Raw genomic sequence first — 24,933 nt, 5'->3', positions numbered from 1 at the left:
CTAAAATCTCTCTGACAAATATACTAAGTGAACCAAGTGCAAGTCAGATACAAACAAATGCATTTAAAGGGACAGTTAGAATTCTGAAAAGATCTCTTGGTTGGAGTCTCTGAAATAATAGTGAATATCTTGTATCTAGTAAGATGATCCCATCCCTAACAAAAAACAGACAGGTAAAAAAATGTGTTTGAAAACATACTAGACAGGTTCTCCGAATGTCTTTGGTCTCTCTGTGCAAAGCTTTGATAGATTGACCCAACATAAGGATATGTCACACTTACAAGTAAACCCTAAGCAAATATTCAAAATAGCATAGTATTCGAAGGCCAAATAAGACCCTCTCGGCATCACTGGTTCATACAAGGAATGTTGCACGTTCTCCCAATGGCATTAACAATGGTTCATCATCATCTTTTGACTGTAGTCAAGATGATGGAGTTTATAAGCTCATGCTAGATATCTGTCTCATATGACTGCTTTCCGATCTCACATCTCAACATTGACATCCCTTGCAATGACATCTGGGTATGTGAGAATTCTACTTCTGGAGTGTGTGGTAGGGTTCCACAGAAGTAGAGAAGGAATAACTTAATTTATACTTCTAGAACAATGGCCTGCAAACTAAACATGTCTTTCTTTGATAATAAATGCTGTAAATTGAAAATTCGTTGGTTTGATGGGTCTTCGAGGAGAGATTTTGTATCATTCTGGCAGGTTTCCAACTTTTAGAAAATATTCATGTTCCCGAACTATAGAGGAGGATGGGATGTATTAAAGATTTAAAAGTTTTCAATTTTATGTTTTTGCTGAGATGTGATGTCCATATTTTGTTCAAATCATTAAAAGCAGACCATGTTGAAATCTTTGGATAAGAATGATTAAAAGATCCTAGAACTTTATAATCATCAATCTGTCTTATTGGCGTTTGATTCAAGGTTTTGATATGGGGATCGAAGTTGGAAGAGCATTTGTTCATATATTTAGTTTTTGTCTCATTGAAGTACAAGCCAACAAAATCAGAGGCTTGCTCAAGAGATTGTAGAAGAGATTGGGCATTTGGAAGGGACTGGCTAATTAGTGAAATCTCATCATCTAAATCAGTGTTAATCAGGCAAAAAGATTATAAAGAACACTTAGCTGGATACTTCACCAGACTGGAATTCATCCAAAGACAAGATATAAAAAGTTGTATTATGCATTGTATTCTTTGGCGGCCATCTTTGTTACGCGCGTAGATTTGTTTATGGAGCTGACGCACGCGCGTAAAAACAATAGCCACCAAAGAATACAATGCATAATACAACTTTTTATATCTCGATAACTACTTATGTCTGAAGGATTTCAATGCGATTTCCGTATTCAGCATAGTAGAAAACTTCTAAAAGTCGTCATTTAAAAGAAAATTGCGGAGGTGGACCTAATCTAAAAAAATACCAAGTGGGCTAAATTATGGACCTCAACATTTCAAGAAATTCGGTAATTTCGCCACCATTTATTTATTTTTCAAGCTATTCTCATGAAACTTGGCACTCTTATGTAAGATCGTGTGCTCTTTTTGATTATGTAGTCAAATCTGATGTATCTCTTTATGATATAAATTATATCATGAATTATAAATTAAGATGCACAAATTTCAATTTTTTTTAAACTGGCACATGGTATCATACAGTGGATGTCTATCCATGAACAAAACTAAGTATTATAGTGATATTTAAATATAGCTTTATTAAGAGCAGGCATTTTGCTACCGCCTCACCAAAGAATAGCTTAATCTGGGGTATAGCCATTGAATGCCTAAAGAGCATTCATGGCCGATATTTACTACTCCCCTCAAAGAAAAAAAAACATTGAGTAGATATGAATTAATCTCAGAAATAAATTGAAGAAAATTTTTCATATAGATTTTGGATTTCTGTAAAAGATGGAAATTCCCATAGTCGACCAGAACTTATGCATTTTGGGACCAATTCAATTTTCAATTTTGTAAATCTCTCTATCTGGCCCAAAATATACCTCTAGTTTCTGAGATGCAACCATACATCGTACTCTACATGAATCCTTGATGTAGCTTTCACAGTACCAGGAAACCAGAAATCCTGATAAGCAACAACTATATATTCACCAGTTGATGGTAATTTTTATCATTTCTATTCTGTTGTTTTACTGAAAATTTAATTATGTAAACAAAGAAATAAAACGGTAATTTTTTACCTTGTTTCCACCTTAACACTTAAAATGATTACTTTTATAGGTTTTAGAGTATGCTGAAAACGAATATCGCATTTAAATTTTCTGCAAATAAGTAATTTTCCGGATATTAAGCAATGTCATTTCTTATGTTATCGTTGGTGGCCATCTTGGTACGCGCAAGTGCGCAAACATAACGCCTGAGAAACTATGCGCAAACGCATGTACCAAAATGGCCACCAGCAATAACATAAGAAATGACATTGCTTAATATCTGGAAAGCTACTTATTTGCGGAAAATTTAAATGCGATATTCGTTTTCAGCATATCCGAAAACCTTAAAAGGTAGTCATTTTAAAAAAAAATGTTAAGGTGGAAACAGTAAAAATTTACAAAATGCATCAAAATGAAATTCTTTATTGAACCGCCTAATTATTATTATTTAGATATCCTCAGTAAAAAAAAACAAAAAAACAGGTTTGTTTTACAGATTCAAAAAAAAAAAAAAAAAAAAAAAAAATGGTCTTGACAATGAGTTAAAAATAAATTCAAGTTTTATGATATATTTTATTTAATTGTTAGGTGAACATACAGAATAGTTAACAAAACACCGTTCCTTCCCCATGTTAAGAATGGGTTTCTAAATAACGTTATTATTTCAGCATGGTAGCATAAGTGCACAAGTACCTTTTATTTGTTATATATTTGGGTTGTTTTTATAACTAAAAAAAAAAAACACACTTTTACCTTAAGTACAAGTAAGAAGTTATAAATACAATTATGCTGATGACACTATTAATGGTAGCATATCTAAGACCATAAATGACCAAGTTCTCTCCGATTTTCTCTCCTCTGATCTGGAGCACGTGGTACAATGGGGAAAGAAGTGGCTCATTACTTTTAATGCATCTAAAACCAAGCTTTTATCTTTACATCATCAACGCTCTGATCCTCATCTGATATCAATTGAAATGAATGGCTCTCGTCTTGGGGAGGCCTCATGTTTTGACAAGCTTCTGGGCTTGACCTTTACTCCTGATCTGAAATAGAACACATACATCAAATCTGTTGCCAAGGCCGCCAGAAAAATGGTGGGATCCTTCTATCGATCCAGTAGATATCTCACTGCTGATGCAATTCTCTATCTATATAAGAGCCAGGTACGTCCAATGATGGAGTACTGTTGTCACATCTGGGCAGGAGCTGCCAGAAAGGACTTATCCTGCCTTGATAGAATTCAAAATAGACTTCATAGCCTCGTAGGAGATGTTTTTTTCTCTTCCCTGCAACCTCTTTCTCACAGAAGAGATGTTGCGAGTTTGCTTTATCGTTATTTTCATGGCAAGTGCTCGACTGAGCTTCAACTTATAATCCCCCCCCGCTAAACTTTCACAAGAAACACTCGTCTAGCTGAAAACACTATCAATAATTACTCCCACTCTTTATCTGTGCCTAAACCTAAACATAGATTCCATGAGCAAAGCTTCTTTCTTAGAACTGCAGGCTTGTGGAACTGTCCTCTGTTTTTCTGCTTTCCAGCTACAATATGGTTGTCTTCAAGTCTAACGTAAACAAGTACTTGATGAGCCGTTCCACTTAACAAATTTACTGAATTTCCATTACTAACGATTACTATATTGTCCAAGTGACTACTGTACACTTTTTAACCCTTATCTCGAGTGGCCTCTGGGCCTTGATAAGTGGTGACGCCTATGAAAAAAATAAATAACAGAAAAGCATGTACTTAGTACTTTTTGTTGTTTTTTAATGCTTTTAGTGCATGAGTACTAAAAGCATTAAAAACAACAAAATAGTATTGTTTGGAAATCAAATTTGAAAAACTTACATTTTTTTAAATTGACAAAATCAGAATAAAAAATGAAACTGATTTTTCTGGTTTTGTTTTGAAAGCAGAAAAAACAGTTTATTTTTAAGAGTATACAATGAAACTCGTTAATGCGCTGACTTTAGTCAGCTGAGCGCATAGCGAGCCGTTTTTTCCCCTGTTAAGCGGATTTGAATTTCTATAAAAGACAACATTTTTAAGAAATTTCCGCACAATTAATAATTATCAAATATTTACATATTATACATGAAAATAATTCTGAAACTATTATCTATATGAAAATGGATGATATATACCGACTTATCGATTTTGAAATATTCGTCAACTTTACTCGGTCGTACCTTTGATTTATATTTTTATGACCACAGTCCAGCAGAGATGGACTTCTTTGTTTATATAGCCTATAAAATTTCAGCCATATCCAATCAAATTTAATCCCGCGCATGTGTATCAAACGTAACGTATGAAATGTAAACATTGAAAAAACTGTTTCACTTTTTGCTGTCATCATTTTTTACTGTTTTTTTCATTTTTAACTTGGAGCATAAAAACATTGACTGCATAAAAGAAAAATGAATTAACATCATTGAAATGCTTATTCTATTTTCTTTCCAGCAATGTAATTCTTTTAAAAATTGACCCACAAATAAAAAAGATATGACTTGTTGAAGCACATTAAGTATGTAATATTGCCGATGTCCACAAAAATATTGTAATGCTATGTTGCCATTGTTCAAATTTCAGGGCTTGAACTTCTGTTTCTTTGAACTCCTGGAATGCTCAGTTGCAGGGAAGTCTCTCTTTAAACTCTAACAGTAGTCGGCTATCATGACTGAACCCCAGCAACCCTGATACCTGATCACCATCTCTTTCAGGTCTCGATGGAATCTCTCCCCTGCTCATCACTCATTGAACCCAGGTTCTAAGGAAACCAGTCCACACGTCAAAATAGGTAGTGCATCTTGACACTCATGTTGCAGCCCAGGTTTCTAAAAAGCAGTCAGCATGTTGTTGACAAGCTCTGCATAGTTTCTGTCCTTATTGTTGCCAAGAAAGTTCTTCAATACCAGAACAAATGCCTTCCACACTTCCAGTTCCACTTCATTGAGTTTTCGAACTTTAGATCTCTGATGAGCTGCCAGATCTGAGAACCATCAAAGATGCCAACTTTCAACTTCTCCATGGTCAATCCTGGAAAAGCCTTGCACAAGTAAGTGAAGTAGTCACCATCTTTGTTTAACTGCTTGATTAAACCAAGCTTATGTGCAGCAGTAGGAAGAGTATTGTCTCTGTCTACGAGAGGATCATTGATGACATTCCTTTTCTTTGCAAGGCACCAATTCCTCCCATACAAGCCAATCCTTCGTGTATACAGAGCACAAATTTTTGAAAAATTTTGAGATTTTACGAATTAAAACTAATCCCTTTTCCATATAATCACTCAGAACTATTTAAACCTGAATACTTCTAGTCATTAAAATAATTATTTCTAATGAAAACATGGCATTTTTACCCCCACCAACTTTTTCTAAAATGCTCCACGCATGCGTACATGCGAACAAAAACATTAAAAAAAAATTTTTTAAAAAAACATGTGGCCATCGTTCAAAAACTTGACCTGATTGAGGAAAACCACTGTGATTTTTGGATTCAGTGTAACGGATTCGTCTTAAATCAGCTGAAAAAATGCAAACAACAAATTTGTTGTTGATCAGTGTTATCATTACATAAAACATTACATAATTAGAAATACTAAAAAGAATTGGATGAAAATTTTATTTTTCAAGTTTAGCCTTAGAGTAAATATCAAAACGGCATGAATATTAATTCACGATTTCACTTTCTTATAAAAACATTTTTATGGTTTGAGTGGCTTCACATTCAGATCTTCCTAGTGACAAAAAAAAAATATATACCAGTATACCCTATCTCTTTGCAATATAAATAAAAATGAAACACCTTGAATGCACAATAAATGTTATTTAGTTAGTTACTAGCGTTACCCGATCGTACAATACGCGTAAACATGATTTTTTAATTCATGCTGCTTTCATATGTATTATTATAGAATCAATCCTCTACTGAATATTATATATTACGAGGAATAAGTTGCCTAGTGGACTAATTCGTAAAAAAATTTTTTAAAATAATATCATTCATCAAATTCCATCTGTGTTTGTTTACAATATCATGTCAGCTAATATTTGGGCTTCATGATGAATGCCCTGGAAAAGTCACTTCTGATTAATGTTTAGTTTTAAAATATGCAATCAAAGAAATGATTTGCAGTGATTTTAAACGGTACTTATTTTATCGTAAATTGAACTCATTAATAAGAAAGAATTAAAATAAAATGGTGAGGTACACTCAGATTTGAACAGGGGATCATTCAATCTGTAGTCTAATGCTCTACCACCGAGCTATATCTCCAGATTATAATAAACTTCTTTTTTTTTTTTTTTTAAGAAGAAATGATTTGCTGAAATTTTATTATTTCCCTTGCAACATAAAACATTCCCTGTAAAAAATTATTCTTTTTTATCTATTAAAGAGAAAGAGTATAGTTAAGATTAGATCTTTTTTTTTCGATTTTTAATACTTATCGGATGAATTTCTGTACAATGTATATCTAAGAACATTGCCAGAAAAATAAATTACCTTCATGTGAAATTTGCAAAAGATTGGCTCAGCAGTTTCCGAATTTATAAAAAAGGAACACACACATACACACAAAGTGACTTTTATATAATAGTAGAGATAAGCAATAATTTATGATTGTTTTTTTTTTTATTTTGTTTTAGCTGGGGATGAGGCATTCTACTGGATGCCAGACATTCACATGCTATTTCATAGAATCCAACCAAGAAATCTTTTAAAGATTCTAACTGTCCCTTAAAATGAAATTGTATCTCTCTTGCACTTGATTCATCAGATTTTATTTACCAAGTAGTTTTGGAAATTCTTTTTCATGAATCTGGTAGCTCCTATGATTATTGGAATTATAGAGATCTTTCTAAGATTCCAGTTTCTTTTCATATCGTACGAGAGACTTTTGTATTTTGTTATCTTCTTCTCCTCATCTGTTTAATGTCGCATCATTCGGACTCTAACTTCTACTAAAGTTGCTTCTGTCTCCTTCTTGTCCCATATCACTATGCCAGGTTTAATAGCTCCGTTTTCTAGGTACGTAGTTGTAGGAATTGCATAGTCATGTTGGATGGTGCATGACTTATTTCCAACTGTTCTTTCTGGTAAACATGTTCTCATGATTTGCTGTTGCATTCTGTATTCAACTTTTTACAGATCATCCAATAGAAATATTTACACTACATTGTGTCGCATTGTATGATAACTATCCCCCAGCAAAATCTTACAATTGGATGTTAGGTGGCTCGCACTCTCCACTTCTGTGTGGCAGAAGCTCCACTTGTTATCATTGCCAAAATCACTCATATTCTTAAAAGCATTGATCATCAAGCCTTGATCTTTGGCAGCCATTATAATTCTCTTTGGATTATAGTGGAGGAATCCTCTTTTTAGCAAATCTATAGGACCTTCTTTATCTATATAGTCCTGGGTGAATTCATCCAGAAAATACTTGGCATGCTTTTTTTTTTTTTTTTTTTTTTTTTACAATTTTGTTCAAGCAAGGGACAAACATCCTATTTGATGCCAGACATTCAGCTGCTATCACATATATTCCAACCGAGAAATCTTTTTAAGATTCTAACCGTCCCTTTAAGTACAGCTGTTTGAATCTCTCCTGCACTTGGTTCACCGGGCATATTTGCCAGGTAGTTTTTGTAATTGTTTTTCACGAGTCCAGTTGCTCCTATAATTACTGGAATGATGGAGATCTTCCTAAGATTCCAATTTCTTTTCATGTTGTACATAAGAATTTTATCTTGTTATCTTTTCCCTCTCAGCTCTGTTTAACTCAGCATCATTGGAGAGACTAACTTCTACTAAGGTTGTTTCTTCCTCCTTGTCCTATATCACTATGCCAAATTTAATAGCTTCGTTTTCTCTATTTTTTTCTCATCATTTTGTTCAAACTGGAGATGGGTCATCCTATCAGATCACAGGCATTTTCCCACTATCTCATATATTCCAACCTAAAGAGCTTTTTAAGATTCTAACCGTCCCTTTAAAAATGTGTCATTTTAAATGTTTTTATTAGAATTTAAAATAAAAAAGAAAATTTCATTTGGTTGAGTTGAAAAGAGAAAGATTAAAGAAATGGGTACTTCATAATCGAGTCCACGTTTGCTTACCTTCATGTAAGCCGCCTCAGTTTCACTGATCGTTCGATCAAATTCGTTTCTGGTGGCCAGTTTTTTACTAAGGCTCTCATTAACTTTTGACAATTTTTCACTGAGAATGGAGATGTCATGTTGGATTTTTTCCTTTTCTGCCTCTTCTTGTTGGATTTGTTTATTTAACAAATCCCTTTTACTGCAAAGATCTTCAATGCCTGTAAGAAACAAAGAAATCCATTTTAATACAAATATCTATAATATAAATCTCAATCGTCGGTTTGTGTAAATAAATGTTTGTATGTCTGCCAGAAACTTTTGACAGACGCGACGGCTCCTAACGAGATCGGTACCGTTTTTGAAGCTCGACGTCTCAGACAACAAATATCGAAAAATTGGCCAAAAACATTAACTCCTTCACCTTTAACTGGGCAGTTTTCTACAAGGAGGGGTCGGTTTTTTGTGTCACCATTTTTGCAAGTCATCTTTTCTTTTCCATTGACTTTGCTTATTTTTGATGCTCTTGACTTCCGGTTGCGTGATGGAGACACCAAATAAGACGTCACATTTTTTCCCCCCTCCTTTGCGTTACGGGTTTGAGCCTGTCTACCTACTACCACGTTTTTTTTTCCTGTCTTTTTAATACCTCTGTCCACCTGGTTGTTGTTTTGATTTTTTTTTTTTTTTTTTACTCGACACACCCAAGCAATGTCAGCTTGTTTATTTATTTATTTATTGAAAGTTTCAACATTTATGTGATTTTTTCTGTTCGCTTCTTCTTTCTCTCTTCTTTTACGCCTCGCCCTTGCTCAGTATTCTTACTACACCACCTCTACACACCCGGGCAATGCCAGGTACCCCGCTAGTCTATATATAAATGTCAATGTTTGTGTGTGTGTGTGTGTGTGTGTGTGTGTGTGTGTGTTCCTTATAGAAAGAAACAACGTAGAAAAACTAAAAGTGTATTTCCATGTAAAAGTGTAATTATTTTAATTCTTTAATTATTCTAATCATTAATAGTTTAATCAACTTAAAATCATACTTTCATTTACTGACATGCTTTTTTAATAAAATCATCCAATTGATCCATTATTGTATCTTATATTGACACACATTGGTTCTCTTTAGATTGCCAAAGTTAAGCAACATCGAGCTTATCCAGTACTAAATAGGCAACTATTTGCGAATACCAGGTGCTGTATGTAGGAAGATGGCAACATCTCTCTGCAAAAATCTAATGTAATCATCTCTCTTGAGCAGGATATACATGCGACTGGGACCGTTTATGAATTTGATATTCCCTAGAAACTTCATCCCTTTGAAAAAAAATGACTCAATCCACCCAGGGTAAATGCCACTGTGTGTATGTGTGTGTGTGTGTGTGTGTGTGTGTGTGTGTGTGTGTGTGTGTGTGTGTGTGCGTGCGTGCGTGTTATTTCAGTTCATTAGTTTGCAACAAAATTTGCATTTTATTTGAAAACTGAAATACTCATCTCAGGATATATAAAATCAATTCTCAAATGGAACAGTTCTGCATCACTTTTATATCCTTTCACAAAGATTAAAATTAAGATATAATGATAATGAACCTTATTTCTAGAATTCTTATTCCAATTTTGATCAAAATCCATTACATGATTTTAAAATGTATAAAATTTAAGGCTTAAGCTCAAGAGATCCTAAGAAATTGAAATTCAGGGAGTCTTGCTTAATTGGTGTCTAGTTGGACCAACTTTTTTTTTAACCATATAAGCAATTAATAAGTATTGTGATGGTCAGTGATGGTGAAAATTGAATAAGTTCATTTATTTTAAAGGACAGCTCATCAAGAATCTGTTTACGTTGGACTTGGAAACGATCATGCTATAGTCAGTTGGGAAGCAGCTCCACAGTATTTGGTTCCACAGATGATTAGTTGTAAGAAAGAGACTCTCTTCATAAAATTTTTGTTTAGCTTTCGGCACAGATAGAAAGTAAGGGAAATTAATGATGGTCATTGTAGCTAGTTGGGTGTTTGCCGCGAATGCCTTACAGGGAGGAACCCTGTCATGAAAATGCTGATAGAGCAGATACAAGTTCATAACGTCTCTTCTGTGAAAAAGAGTTAGAGGAGAAAAGGGTGCTCTGAGCATCTCCTCCCCAGATGCGGAAACAGTACTCCATTTTAAGACATATTTGGCTCTTGTACAGTTAGAGGATTGTATTGGAAGTGAGATAATTACTGTAGCGGTAGAATGATCCAACCCATTTTCCTGGTAACTTTGCCAATGGATTTGATGCAGGTGTTCCATTTCAGATCACGAAAAACACCCGTCTAGCTGAATCCACTGTGAAAAATTTCCCCCACTCTATATCTGTGCCTAAATCAAAACGCGGATTCCATGAACAAAGCTTCTTTCTTAGAACTGCACGCCTGTGGAACTCTGTTCCGTTTGCCTGCTTCCCACCGGACTACAACTTGGATGTCTTCAAGTCCAATGTTAACAAATTCCTAATGAACTGCCCCCTTAAGTAAACACTTCATCAAATCTCCACACTAACGTAATGTACTTGCAATAACCCTTATCCCTGAGTGGCTTCCGGGCCTTGATAAGTGGTGATCACTGTGTAAAAAAAAAAAAAAAAAAAAAAAAAAAATCAGGGGTGAAAGTCAGTCCCAGAAGCTTATCAAAACAAGGTGTTTCCTTAAGACAAGAGCCATTCATTTCAACTGGAGCAAGGTAGGGATCAGAGTGATTGTGATGGAAAGAGGGAAGTTTGGTTTTAGATGCATTAAAATTTAGTCACCTTTTCCCCATTGCACTTCCCCAGAAGAGATAGAATCAGAAAGATTTTGGTCATTGCTTATCTTTGAGATGGTGCTATAGATGGTATTGTTGTTTGCATAAATGTTTATGAATGATCTAATATGGTTTAGGAGATTATTGATGAAAATCAAGAATAAAGTTGGACCCAAGATGAAACTATAAGGGATGCCAGGGTTAACATTATGAGCCTCTGATTTCAGCCCATCGACAACTACTCTTATAAATCTATCAGAGAAAGGATTTGATAGCTAAGCAAACACTTCCAGCTACTTGATGCATATCTAAAATATTTTCATGTTCAAATGGAAAATTGTGCTCATATTATGCCCCCCAAAAGCCCTTTAAAAATCCTCAAAAACTGAAATGGGAGAAATATTTATTAATTCAGGTCTAATACCAATTGCTAAAATTTCAAAAAAAATTGGAGGCATCTGAAGATTCTTCCATTGTATTAAATTAAACTAAATATAGCCCTCATTACAACACTTATGCCTAGCAGCAATATTCCAAATATATATAACGATCAGTTTATTAGTTTAGGAGTAAATCTTGGACATAAGTATATACACATAACTAATTTTATTTTATATAGAGATTAACATTTCGTCAAAGAAGGAGGGGATGGAGTTCCATTGCATGTTCACAGACAATGAAAGTAGCATTATTTAAAGATTTTGTTGTGAAATGTGAAATTCTTCATCAAATTTAATGAAGTATATGTAACAATTTGTGGAATGCAGAAGGTTACCTATAACAATTGGAGTCACCAAACGTAGATTGGAATAGAGTTTTATGCAACTAGGATGGTGAATAAGCAGCGCGCACATCAAAGGTGTGTCCTCAGTCAAGGAAGAGAAAAAAAATGTTTTTAAATAATATCCTGAATCCTCGCATTGAGAGAATAATTATCCAATTCATTAATAAACACCTTTTTCTCACTGCACTACATGCTCAAGTTCAGAAGAGATAGAATCAGAAAGATTCTGGTCATTGCTTACCTTTGAGATGGCGCTATAGGTGGTAGTATTGTCTGCATAATTATCTATGAATGATCTAAGAATATGGTTTAGGAGATTATTGATGAAAATCAAGAATAAAGTTGGGCCCAAGATGGAACCATGAGGGATGCCAGGGTTGACACTATGAGCTTCTGATTTCAGCCCATCTACAACTACTCTTATAAATCTATCAGAGAAAGGACTTGATAGTTTCTACAGAGTGCTGAAAATTAAAGACTGGCAGACGGTTTTACTATTTATGTACAACAAATTGCTGATTATTAATTTATGTGATATCTAAGCACGACAAATTGCTCCTGCTGTTTTTTTTTATTTATTTATTTTCACTAAAAATCTTTTTAATAAATAAACAATTGATTTTTTTGGACTTAGGAAAAATATAAAAAAAATATGAAACATATATAAAAAGAAAAAAAAAAAAGTTCCCTTGTTAAAAAAAAATATATATATATTTTTTTAATAGTAAATTTTTTTCAAAAAGAAAAAAAAATATTGGCAATGAAAAGTAAATATATTAACAAATTATTTTATTCTCCCAAATCTCGGCACATCAGTCTGAAAGAAAAACTTGTTTATTTTTTTACAAAGATTTTTAGCGGAAGAAAAAAAAAAAGATGGCATGTCAGAGTAACTAAATTAAAATGTTGCTTTTTGTTCTTGAGATAAGAAGCTCAGGTTGCTCAAATGATGTGCATAAATATTATACAATTAGAGAATCAGTAGGAGCAGTTGTACATTTGTCATGCTTTAATTCGTCATACATAATGAATAAAACATGTTGTTGTATATTGTATTCTTAAAAAAAAAAAAAAAAAAAAAAAAAAAACAATTAAAAATTTTAAACTGGAAGAACAATAAATTTAATTTTGCACTGTTTAATTTAGAGATGTTTATAACCAATAATAAGAAAAGTTGAAATTGAGATGATTTTTCAAAACATGGAGGAAGGTGTTCCCTTCCCTCCTATGTTTATCTGTGTGTATAAAGAACAATTCAAAAATCAAACAAAAAAAACTTGGATGATGGGCTAGTGATTAGAAAGAGAACACACATTCAAAATAATAATCCAAAAAAATTTTAATTAGTGAAATATCTTGGTAAGCAAGAAAGTAAAAAGAGAAAGGTATAAAGCACATTAGCGTGGGGAAGGGAGCAGGAAGTCATTCCTTAACGCAACAAAATTATTTAACTCTTTTACTCCTTTATGAATCGTTTGAAATCTTAGCATTCGTGGAAAAATTAACATCTCAGTTTTCAGAGAAAAAAAACTGTCAAAAGAAGGAAAAGGAAGGTAAGGCAAAGAGAGGAAAAAAGAAAAAAAGAGAAATAAAATTCAGACAATTACTGACGAAAAAATAAGCCAGTAAGCGATTTGGCAGTAATCAGATTAAAAAAACATGGATAAGATTTCTTCCCAGAAAACAGCAATTCTTTCTCCTTTGACAGAAACATCATTCATGGAATATGAGAACTAAAGGATAAAATAACAGAAGTTAGAATTACGAGGCTGTCAAAAGTAAACCTATGGTCTACTTTCTACTCTCCTAAATTATGCAAACGAATGGAGAAAATGCATCTCCATTAATTACATCACGATTGATCGACTGAATCGGGCCATTTTTGTTCTAGAGAAAATGAGAAAGTTACTTAGGCATACAACATTTAAGATTACAAGTTCAGATGCTCATAGTAAAAGTCTCAGTTTGATTGTTTTTATCAAGGCCAAGAGGCCTCTCGAGGATAAGGGTTAAAGCAATCGTTAGTAATGGAAATTCAGTAAATTTGTTAACTTATATGGAACAGCTCATCAAAAACTTGTTTACGTTAGACTTGAAGACAGCCATATTGTAGTCAGCTGGAAAGCAGGAAAATGGAAGACAATTCCATAGACGTGCAGTTCTAAGAAAGAAGCTGATTGCTTTTATCCAGACCAAGAGAGACTCTTCTAGAATAGTCTCACCTTCCTATATATAACGTCACTTCCCATTTTTCATATTTTCTTTTCTGTTTTCATAATTCCGCCTTTTCAGTTCTGTCGATCTTTTCCAGTCTTTGTCTATTAGTAGTTCTTGTTTCCTAACCTAACCGCTAGTACATGTACTAGCTAATTCATCTACTCAAATATTTAACAAGTAGTCAACGTATCTGTTGATGGGAAATGGTATTAAACTCAAATTAACGGAGGCTGGGATCAGAGTATAGCAGCTGATCTTTTTTCTTGGTTAGTGAGAGAAGGCTCTTTCTAGATTAAGACAATTTTTTATTTTTGTCCCAATTCAGAGTGCCACAGTGTTATTAGGAAGGAGGTGTGGAGCAGGGGAGGAGGCTGGATTTTAAAAATATACCCGGTGTCTAACGCTAATCTCATGGGGAGGCAAGTAAATGGAGTTCAGGTTGCTCCTATATTATTTTATTGGAATTCTTTCAGATGAGTAATTTGTATATTTATTTGTGTTAACTATGAAGATGAGAATAACAGTCCACAAATAAATAAATATAGGTTGGTCTTAGTTTACCATAACTTTGAAATGATTAATGCAAAAAAAAAAAAAAAAAAAAAAAAAAAAAAAAAAAACAAAAAAACGGTCCAAAATATTTTTGGAGAAGTTATTGGTGTGAAAGTTCTGACGTTACATTTAGCTGCCATTAACCTGTACTTTTCTTCGACATTACCGCACAATGCTATTAAAATAAGAAGTGGCAGAGTATGTTGATTTTGCACTGATTATATTAATACCAATTGATGTAGAAATCAATGAAAGAAAAAAAAAAACTCACCCAAAATAATTTTTTTCTTTTAGAAATTCAAAAACTTTTCTAAATTTTAAAATGTTAATTTTTCTATTTTTCAAATATTTTTTCTCTCTATAATCATTACTGCTACCATTATGAATTAAGTTATCAGAAACAATAGCGTAACAGTGAGAAGTGCTGTCGTACAGGGCGGTCGAGTTTCAATCCTGGCTTGACATAGTTGCTAGTCTAGCCACACTGATGAGCTGTGATACAAAAAAACTGTACTATATGTGGATGACTATATATATATATATATTAGTATATTTAAACAGCATTTTTTTCTTTTATGCAGGTTTCATTAAATAGCACAGATAACTCTTGCTTGTTTTTCTTGTAATCCTCCTTTTCTCTTTGTCAGACCATTTTCCGAAAGTTTTTCCGAGTGAAAAAATAAATTTCCCATAATCGCGAACGTTTTCGACCTCCATTGGTCATCCTTAGGTGAGCAGTAAAAAATAAAAAATGAAATTGAAAAATGAAAGTAGCGAGATGAAATGAAAAGACGATTAAAATCGCTTAAAATCATTAAAATACTCAAAAGCACTTGAGCATGTCCTCTGTTTCGTTTTGAGTCTGGTTAATCGTTGTTTTTTTTTTTTTTTTTTTTTTTTTTTTTTTTATTACATTTTCACCCCAAACAAGGCACATTGCCACTTTGGTGTAGGGGGCTACTATCAGGGGAAACATCTACTGGGGTACTATGTAGGGATTAGGGCAGCGAGATGTTGGTTCACGTTGCACTTGAACTTATGCATGTCAGTACAGTTGGGGAAGCAGTGACCTGGAATGGAATTCCAAAGTCTAGCAGTTCTGGGGAAGAAACTACTGGAGTAGAAAGATCTTTTACATCTAGGGATCTCTACAGTGTGGGGGTGGGATTTTGCAGCTTGTCGGGTCTGTCGAGGGTGTTCACGTCGTGGGGGCACAAGTGCTTGCAGTTCTTGAGAGCATTCACCATTATAATACTTGTAGAACAGGCAGAGGGATGCAACGTTTCCACGATGGGACAGAGGCTGAAGTTTTGATGCCAGTTTAGGGCCTATCAGATTTGCGACTCTCTTTTGAACCCTGTCAAGGAGCGAGAGACTAGTAGCCGATGCACCAGCCCAAATATGACAGCAATACTCCATACATGGGCGAATAGTGGCCTTATAGAGGTACAGGATACTTTCGGGTGTTAGAAGTTTTCTAGCACGGTAGAGAGAGCCCACCTTCCTCGCAGCGGCCCTGGCAATGCCCTCGATGTAATTGTTCCAGCTCATGTTTCCTGTGAATGTTAGGCCAAGGAGCTTGAAAGACGTACTCTCAGCTAAAGAGTTGTTGGCCATTGCTATAGGTGGTAGAGAAGGTTTCTTGTAATTATTGAATGAAACCAGTTTTGTCTTGGTGGCATTGAACGTTACCATCCATTTTTGTCCCCATTCCACTACTGATTTGAGGTCATCCTCTAGTGTTTCTGCCATTACTTTAGATATATGTTCATTTGTTTTCCTGTCGTGCCTGCTATAGAGTGTGGTGTCATCAGCATATATACCCATCTCAGAGGCAATTTTGTCGGGGAGGCCATTTATGAATATCAGGAACAGCAGAGGACCAAGGATAGATCCCTGGGGCACTCCGGCATTTATATTATATTGTTTAGACGTACGACCGTCGAAGACAACCTGATTTTAATGTGGATTAACAATGCCTCAAAGATCGGGAGGCGCACCTCGCAATACGAGACAGTTAAAATGGCCGTGTTATTTATTAATATGTCTCTAAACTCATTTTTAGGGATGTGGAGTGTTATGAGGTTCTGATAGATTGAGCTATTCGGGGAAGACAGGTGACATGTTAAATGACGTTCGAGTCATGACAATGTACGAATTATTTTTGGAGACGCATTAACATGTCACCTGTCTTCCTCGAATAGCTCAATCTATCAGAACCTCATAACACTCCACATCCCTAAAAATGAGTTTAGAGACATATTAATAAATAACACGGCCATTTTAACTGTCTCATATTGCGAGGTGCGCCTCCCGATCTTTGAGGCATTGTTGATCCACATTAAAAAACCAACGATTAACCAGACTCAAAACGAAACAGAGGGCACGCTCAAGTGCTTTTGAGTATTTTAATGATTTTAATCGCTTTTTAATCATCTTTTAATCGTCTTTTCATTTCATTTCGCTATTTTTCATTTTTCAATTTCATTTTTTACTACTCGCCTGAGGATGACCAATGGAGGTCGAAAACGTTCGCGATTATGGGAAATATATATATATATATATATATATATATATATATATATATAGGGCTTTACATTTTGAGTGAAACAGTCGCATTTGCGAGTCATTTTTTCAAAGTGGCGACAAGAAATAATGAAACGCTTATCTTTTGGCGATTGCATTTCTTTCACTAATAATCTTCCAAAGCTCACTACTGAGTGAAAAATATCCTTTCATTTTTTTTTTTAATAAGATGAACAAAGTTAAATTATTAAAACAATAAAAGTTTAATAGAACAATATACACTTATTTTTTTTAAGAAGGCTGTTTAAAAAAACATCTGAAGAAATTAGAATGTTTATACTTTCAAGTATCAACATAAAATTTGTTGTATATTTAGAATTACACTGATTAAAAAAAAACAAAAAAAAACAGAAAAATACTTATGATGTACATACTCGTCACAGAACGAAGATGTCATATTCTAAAAATCATGTGGGTTTTGCTAGTAACTTTTCTATTTGGCTAGTAAACGAAAATCTTTAGTTGCCAAAGGTCAACTAAAGATAAATTTGTCCATAGAGCCCTGATATATATTTAATTATAATTATCAAGCCCCTTTAAGAATACTTAAGGATGGACAATGTCTGCAGAATTATAACTAAGGCAATCAACAAGCGTCTATGCAATGTTCAGGACTTCCGCCCATGCGAACACTCTAGATTACCTAATGCACTCACCCGGATTCAGCATTTAATAGTTCTTAATTCCCTTCATACCTGTGGCAATTGTTTGGTCACCCTGAGGTAAAGGTTTGGAAAATGGAGTAAAAGGTGGCTTCGTGGGTGGGTTTGAATTTCATGACTGGCAGGAATTGTTATCCTACACTGATGGTTGCATAAGCATGAAACACTAGCGTCTGTAGGTAAAAATGAATAATTATTTACCTATATATATATATATATATATATATTTATTATTTTAACAAAATCAAGACCTCAAAGAATAGATTGATAGCAACAAATAGTGTATTTCATTGTTAGTTACAATTGTTTCAAGACTATTTGGACAAATTCAAACATTATGTCGTTTGAAAATTTTCACAAGAACAGCCTTTCATCAGATGTATAGAATAAAAATACACTTTAACAATGAACAGTATGGAGTTCATTTTCCTTATGTGGAAAAAACATGGGAAAATATTTTACCTGCATCTCATCCTTCCAAATTTCTTTTAAAGATTTATATATTTACTTATTTTCGTTTCGCTATTTAAAAAATATTTTCAATCGAATTATCATATGTTACCACTAATTACCTATGTTCACTTAATATGTTTTACTAAAACTATTCATTAATTTATTAAATTAAATTTCTTTATTTAATTTAAATTATTTTTTTATACAAAGATAATAAGAAATGAGATGCATTTGATTTCAAATGCTTTAGAAGCATTCTAGAAATCAAATGGAGTGATCGAATTACCAACCAAAAAGTCAGAGATCGCACTAACCAACAGGTAGTATCGCCAATAACCTAAATATGACATGTAAGCTAGTTCGGACGTACCCTAAGATTGACCCCAGAGAGAATTGTCAACCATATGCTACAATGGAACTCTGATGGAAAAAGAAAGATAAAAAAAAAAAAAAAATGGAAGTAGACTATCGAGAAAGATTTGGTTGCAACGGGAAGAAACTGGAAGAACACTGGATCTGGTTTCAGATCGAAAACGATGATATACTTTAACAGTCTCAAGCATCACACGACGTGGGAAATTCTAAAGTTAAGTAAATATATCACAAATAGATAAAGTAAAAAATGTTGTTGATGAATATTTTAAGTGAATTTGCTTTAAAACGGTTTATCTCAGTAATACTGATTTGTTTTATGAAATTTAAAATCGGGGGAGAGGGGTAATTTTATTTTCATTTTATTGGAAGTTGTTTCTTTGCCACACAGACTAACATGGTAAGTAGTAGGTTTACGGGACAGTTCGACAATGGTCTAGAAGGATTTCTTTTTCACTGACCGAGGACAGGAAAGATCAACATCCTAAATCCTCAATGCTAACATCGGTTTTTAATATCGGGAAAAATCTGTTACACCCACAAAAAATTTGTACCCTACATTAAAAAATAAATATTTATTCCCGCCACCTCTTTTCTTAAAAAAAAACAAAAAAAACTTTCCCTTCATATTAACAATCGATTTTGTGGTGCCAAAAAACAAAAAAAAATTGAAGTTTTTACTTGTTTAAAGATTAAAATGGCTACCAAAAAATATAACTATTAAAAAATGTAAAACTATTATCGTTTGTTTATTAAAATGTTTTGTTTAAACAGTTTGAAAAAGTTTTATAATTAAAAAGAAATTAAAAACCAGCGTCCCAGATTAAAAAATAATTCTTATTGACAAAAAAGCAAACAACTTTTCTTTTTTTTTAAATTTTATTTATTGCGGACTATTATCCTCATCTTTTCTTAGTTGTTGTCATCTCACATTTTTTTTTGTTTGGCCAAGTAAGCCTTTAGCTGGCTTTGGGTAGGATTGAAACCGCTATCTTCAGACAATTCTCACCTGGAACCGTAGAGGTTCAGTGTCTATCAACTTTGCCATGGGCCCCGAAGGGCGATCAAGATTGAATTTTTTGATTTTATAAATTCATGTTTATTTATTATCTGATCTTCCATGGTCGGGTCCGTACCGAATGGTATATATTATTTTTAACTGGAATTAATTATTGAGATGAGCATTATTAATTTTAGTGGTGAGACAACAACTATGGAAGGCAGTAAGTGCAGTGGATGCAGTCAGGAGACTCAGAGTTCCTATCCTGTCGTGGTTACCACCTGACGAAGGCCAGAGGAATAGTTGGCTATGAAACCCGCCGGTACGTCGCGTCACCCAGTAAGCCCTTCTTCAGTGCGTTGGTGGAATCGTCCTTGCTGCAATGTCCACAAGGACGGATCTTCTGTGATCGTCTAGAGATTTCGTCTTCGGAGATACCGGGTGCTCGTTGACGGAAGCAGTTTCACAAGTAAAAAAAATAATAATGAAAACATCAGCACATCAGCAAATCGAAGAATTTTGAATAAATAAAGACTCTGGAGATTGGGTTATATGGAATGTATTAAAAGAAAACCATAAAAGAAATATATACAAACATATGTACAGTTTGGAGTATGAATTTGTAAGCAAGCATTTAAACTTCTAAGTGGGGCTTCCCCTTGCTGGAATTCACAGGTCTATGAATTTAACCCTTTTTAGTTATCGGGCAATAGGCGAGGGGGGAGAGAGAGAGGAGAGGTGAGGTGGCTTGACTCTCGGACTTGCTCTGTTTTTCTCCGAGTTCCCAGACTCTCTCTTCTTCTCTTCTGTTTTGCTCTGACTCTCTTGGTCTTTATATAGTAGAGCACTGGGTGGGGCGGCAATTCCCAATTCCTTCCTGACCAATCAGAGTGCTCGATAACCAAATCGTCTGATTCTCTCTCATTGGATAATTTGACTGATTACAAAAATTGGCCACCTCCCACAATCCAAGAATAATTCTAACTCCTCCCCGATCAATCAAAAACGCCCGATGGAAAATAACGAGTTTTCTCTCATTGGATAATTTCCAAACTGTGTAATATGCGATAACCGCGTAAGTAAGAAAACTGCATCCAAAAAAAAAAAATGCTTCGTTAATTCTGCCCTTAGATGTGACACGTGTCATTATCAAAGGAAATGAACAATTTATTATTCTGTTAACATTTCGACAAAATATGTTACTGAAAATTGTCAGGTGGCAAAAATCTCTTGATCTATATTTCAGAACTGCGATTCGGTTTGAGAATGAAACAGTTAGGAATGTTATTTTGGGTTCAAATGGTTTTATCAGAGTCATACCAAATCACTTAATATTTGATTCGACAAACATTCTTTGAAGCCGACAAATGCGTGTGTGAAATTTTAATTCCAACGAAATTATTTATCCTTGTTTTGACTTGTCACAAAACGGTCGGCGCATCCTTTGAACCTGACTAATGCGTACATGCGAATTCAAATCAGAGAAAAAAATATCAACAATCGAATTAAGCTTTGAATTCGTTCGGGCATTTCAACTTGGCTGAAGCACTTATTCCGTTTCAAGTGTCAAAGTGTATCAACAAAAAAAAACAGAAAGGAAAAAAAAATGTTTTGACAGAATTGGAATTCAGCGAGGTCTTTTCTTTTTCGATGTCGGCCCGGGACAAAAATATTAACATATATCTTTTAGTTAACCGGTGTTGCCCGGAATAAGATTTTAACATCTATCTTTCAATTACCCGATGTTGCCCGGAATAAGATCTTAACATCTATCTTTCAATTACCCGATGTTGCCCGGAATAAGATCTTAACATCTATCTTTCAATTACCCGATATTGCCCGGGATAAAATATTAACGTTAAATAAAAGCGTCACATCGACCCTAATGGTCTGACGCTGCCTCTCTTTGGTGTTACATTCGCCCCCCCCCCATGTCCTCAACAACCAAAGAGGTTCTCCCAACTAATACTACTGCGTCTTAACTAAAAGTTAATGGACACTGACGATTTCACGCTGCCTCTCTTTGGTGTTACAGGCAAAACATTGTGAAACAACTAAAATAAGATGAAGATAATAGTCCGTAATAAATAAATAAAATTAATAAATAATACTTATCTCAATGATGAATTCCAATTAAAAATAAACTTTTTCTTCTTTTTTTAATTTATTTACAGATGCCAACCAGTGTTGATCAAAAGTTGTTCATCTTGTTTTGCCCATTTGGAGGGGGTCCTTAAACCCTAATTGATCCCAATAATCCCTTATAGTATATTCAGTTCATTCAGCAAACTTTGTTAACCTTTCCAAATCTCGGAAGAGTTTGGTGAAACTCTGCATTGATGACTTAAGTACTGATATATTCTTGGATGCCTATTCGGAAAATGTACCGCGTAAATTATAAATAGGTATTTGGTGACTATTTATTGAAAATCAAGTTAACAGGAAAAAAAAAAATGTAGTAAGCCATTTTTGAAAAATAAAGCAAAAGTCCATATTACTTGCAAAAAAATTTTTTTGACTTATTTTACTCCAAATAAGGCCCAGTGATATTTTGATGTAAATGGTAAAAGATTCAAGGAAGGCAGGGAGTCTGTGAGGGATGATGAGAGATGTGGGAGGAGTAAGGAAATCAAAACATCAGAGTTGATTGGCCAAATAAAGAATTTCATGAATAAGGACTATCATGTGTCTATAGAGACAATAACTGCACAGTTTGATGTCAGTGTGGGAGCTGTATACACAATTATTTGCAAGGAACTGAAGATGCAGAAGATTTGCCTGAAGTTTGTACCAAGGGTGCTTAGAGAAGATCAGAAAGAAAGATGTCATGACAGCAGGGAGATGGTCAAGCTGAACAATTAGATCTCGCAGTTCTTGATGCTCTGGTAACTTAATCAAGTGAAAAAAAAAAAAAAAAAAAAAAAAATGGGTGAACGTGTACTCGGGGACCACTCAAAGACGATCAATGTGCACTGGTTGTCCAACCTGCAAAGGGTATTTATTCTGGAAGTCATTCTTAACATGGGGAGGTTGGGGATGTTTATTCCGTAAGGCATGTTCATATTTTCAACCTCCCCATAAATTAACTTCTTAATGGTAAGTTTTTGGGTGGTCACCCAGTGCACTTTCACCAAAAAATGGAATGTTTACTTGATTAAATAATTCGAAATAAGAAAACTGATGTTTTTCATTTAATTATTTTTTATTGTCAAATAATTTATATCAGTTTCAAACATGTCAAATATATAAAACATTCTTAATGACCCTTTTGGTAGAAAAAAAAAAAAGTCCACTGATGTGGGCCATGTGAGTAAGAAAAAGCGAAAGTAGAAACAGTGAAACACCTGGGTACTTGTACAGTTTAATCAAGACATTAAAAAAATGAAAATATTGAAAAAAAGTTTAAATTGTACGTATCCGTTAAGGAATGAAATTCTCCCAAAAAAAATTTCACTTAATTTCATCAAGTATTTTTTTTTTTTTTGTTATGATACCGAGCAAAAGGTTTGATTTTTAGAAAGAAAAGCTAGTATTAAAGATGGGGAGGGAGTGTCGGCGCTTTACATTGAGTTATCTCCCCGTGGCATGTTCAAAAAATTCCAAGATGTCTATCTTAAACGCGCTGTCATAAAAACGTGTTTTTCCGCTGTAAAAAAAAAAAAAAAAAAAAAAGACTACTCGATCAAATTAAGTAAAATTTTTTTCAGAGATTTCCAGTCCAAAACGTAAAAAATAAAAGTCTTTTGGCACTTCTGTATAACAACATGAAGCGAATGTGTATTTTAGTTTCAAGAACACCCGATAGAGGGTGTTTGTCAGCCATGAAACAGGGGTCGATAACTCATATTTTTCTAAAAGTTTGTGTTAATTTTTCTCAAAAAAAAAAAAAAAAAAAAAATGGAAAAGCACTCATTAAAAAAAAAAAATTTAATTTGAAATTAAATTTCGATATATTTTTATACTTTAAAATTATATTTGTATACATTTGTATACAATCGTTCTGTACAAAAACAAAAAAAAAAGACAAATTATTCTTAAACCTCTATAAACGTTTCATGTTTTTAAAATTATATTTTGCTACATTGACAAACTAAAATTATATTTTGATATACAATCTTATTGTGAAAAAAAATTGTTTCATACTTGGAGCATATTTTTTCATTCCGACCACACAATTGTTGATTAAAAATTATAACTGCTGCATTTTATACAATCTTACTGGGGGGACCCCCCCCCCCCCCAATTCTAAAAACAATCCGTTTCATGTTTTTAACATATTTTATTTTCAGTTCTAAATCTGTGAATCACTAATTAAAAAAAATAATAATATTAAAGCATTAAAATTATATTTTTTTATACAATAAATGTTTTGCTTTTTATGTCTTTGTATTATTTATTTCGTTATTATATATTTTTGCATTCTCGGAAACACTTGTTTATATTTGAGGTTCACAGAAGGGCGATAGAGGGCATTTCTCATTCAAAGAACAGGGGTCAATAACTCGCCTCTGTCGCCTCATTTTTTTTATCATTGTTAACAAAAGTGTTAAAACTAAAATATTATTTTGAAATAAAATATTTCTATGGTTTTGTATTTCGTTTCATGCTTAGTGATTTCCATTCCGTATTTACATCAACTGTATCAATTTTCGCCATCTTAATTTTGTGAACGCAATTGTTAGATATTGCTGCATTTATTCAATTTGAAACACAAGTAGTGCCGAGTTGCTTAGAACAACGACAGGATAGTTGACATACAACAGTCATATGAGGAAGTCTTGATAATTGCTCAAAACTCGAAAATGAAACAAAATACTAGGTACAGGCAAAAATGAATGCCGATGCTGAAAATGTATGAATATTTTGACCCCTCCCTTTACTTAAAAATTCCCCAAAAATCAGGAAATTAACTAATTTTAATGAAATTTTCAGTATTTATCAAATAATGATCACGGAATATATTATTTTTATTTAAATCTTAATGGAATTGTATTATTTTGTTTAAACAAAAAATACCTTTACTAAAGTTATAGTTTTCAGTAGTAAATAAAAAACGCAAGAATTTATTTTTGCTTTATTTTTATAAATAAAGCATCGTAATTTGTAACAAAATAAAATTTTTACAGGAACATTATGAAAAAAGCCCCTAAAGTCTGTATTAATGAATTCGATATAACTCGAAAAATGAATTTCTTGAACAACCAATATTACCATTGAATTAAGCATTGTTTATTTAAT

At 33.6% G+C, this 24,933-nt stretch overlaps 1 protein-coding gene across 1 annotated transcript in view; it reads right to left on the bottom strand.

Annotated features, from left to right (window-relative positions):
• Positions 1–24,933, bottom strand: part of LOC145303453 (microtubule nucleation factor SSNA1-like) — a 37,794-nt gene that overhangs the window by 7,045 nt on the left and 5,816 nt on the right. Inside the window, exon 2 of the mRNA XM_080144791.1 lies at positions 8,308–8,507. Coding sequence (XP_080000917.1) covers positions 8,308–8,507 — 200 coding nt within the window. The remainder of the gene's footprint in view (positions 1–8,307; positions 8,508–24,933) is intronic.

Source organism: Euprymna scolopes, chromosome 19 (genome assembly GCF_053919585.1).
Source record: "Euprymna scolopes isolate OS-2025 chromosome 19, ASM5391958v1, whole genome shotgun sequence".
Lineage (NCBI taxonomy): Eukaryota > Metazoa > Mollusca > Cephalopoda > Sepiida > Sepiolidae > Euprymna > Euprymna scolopes.
The sequence above is the reverse complement of the archived record's forward strand: the minus strand, read 5'-3'. Positions and strand labels throughout refer to the sequence as shown.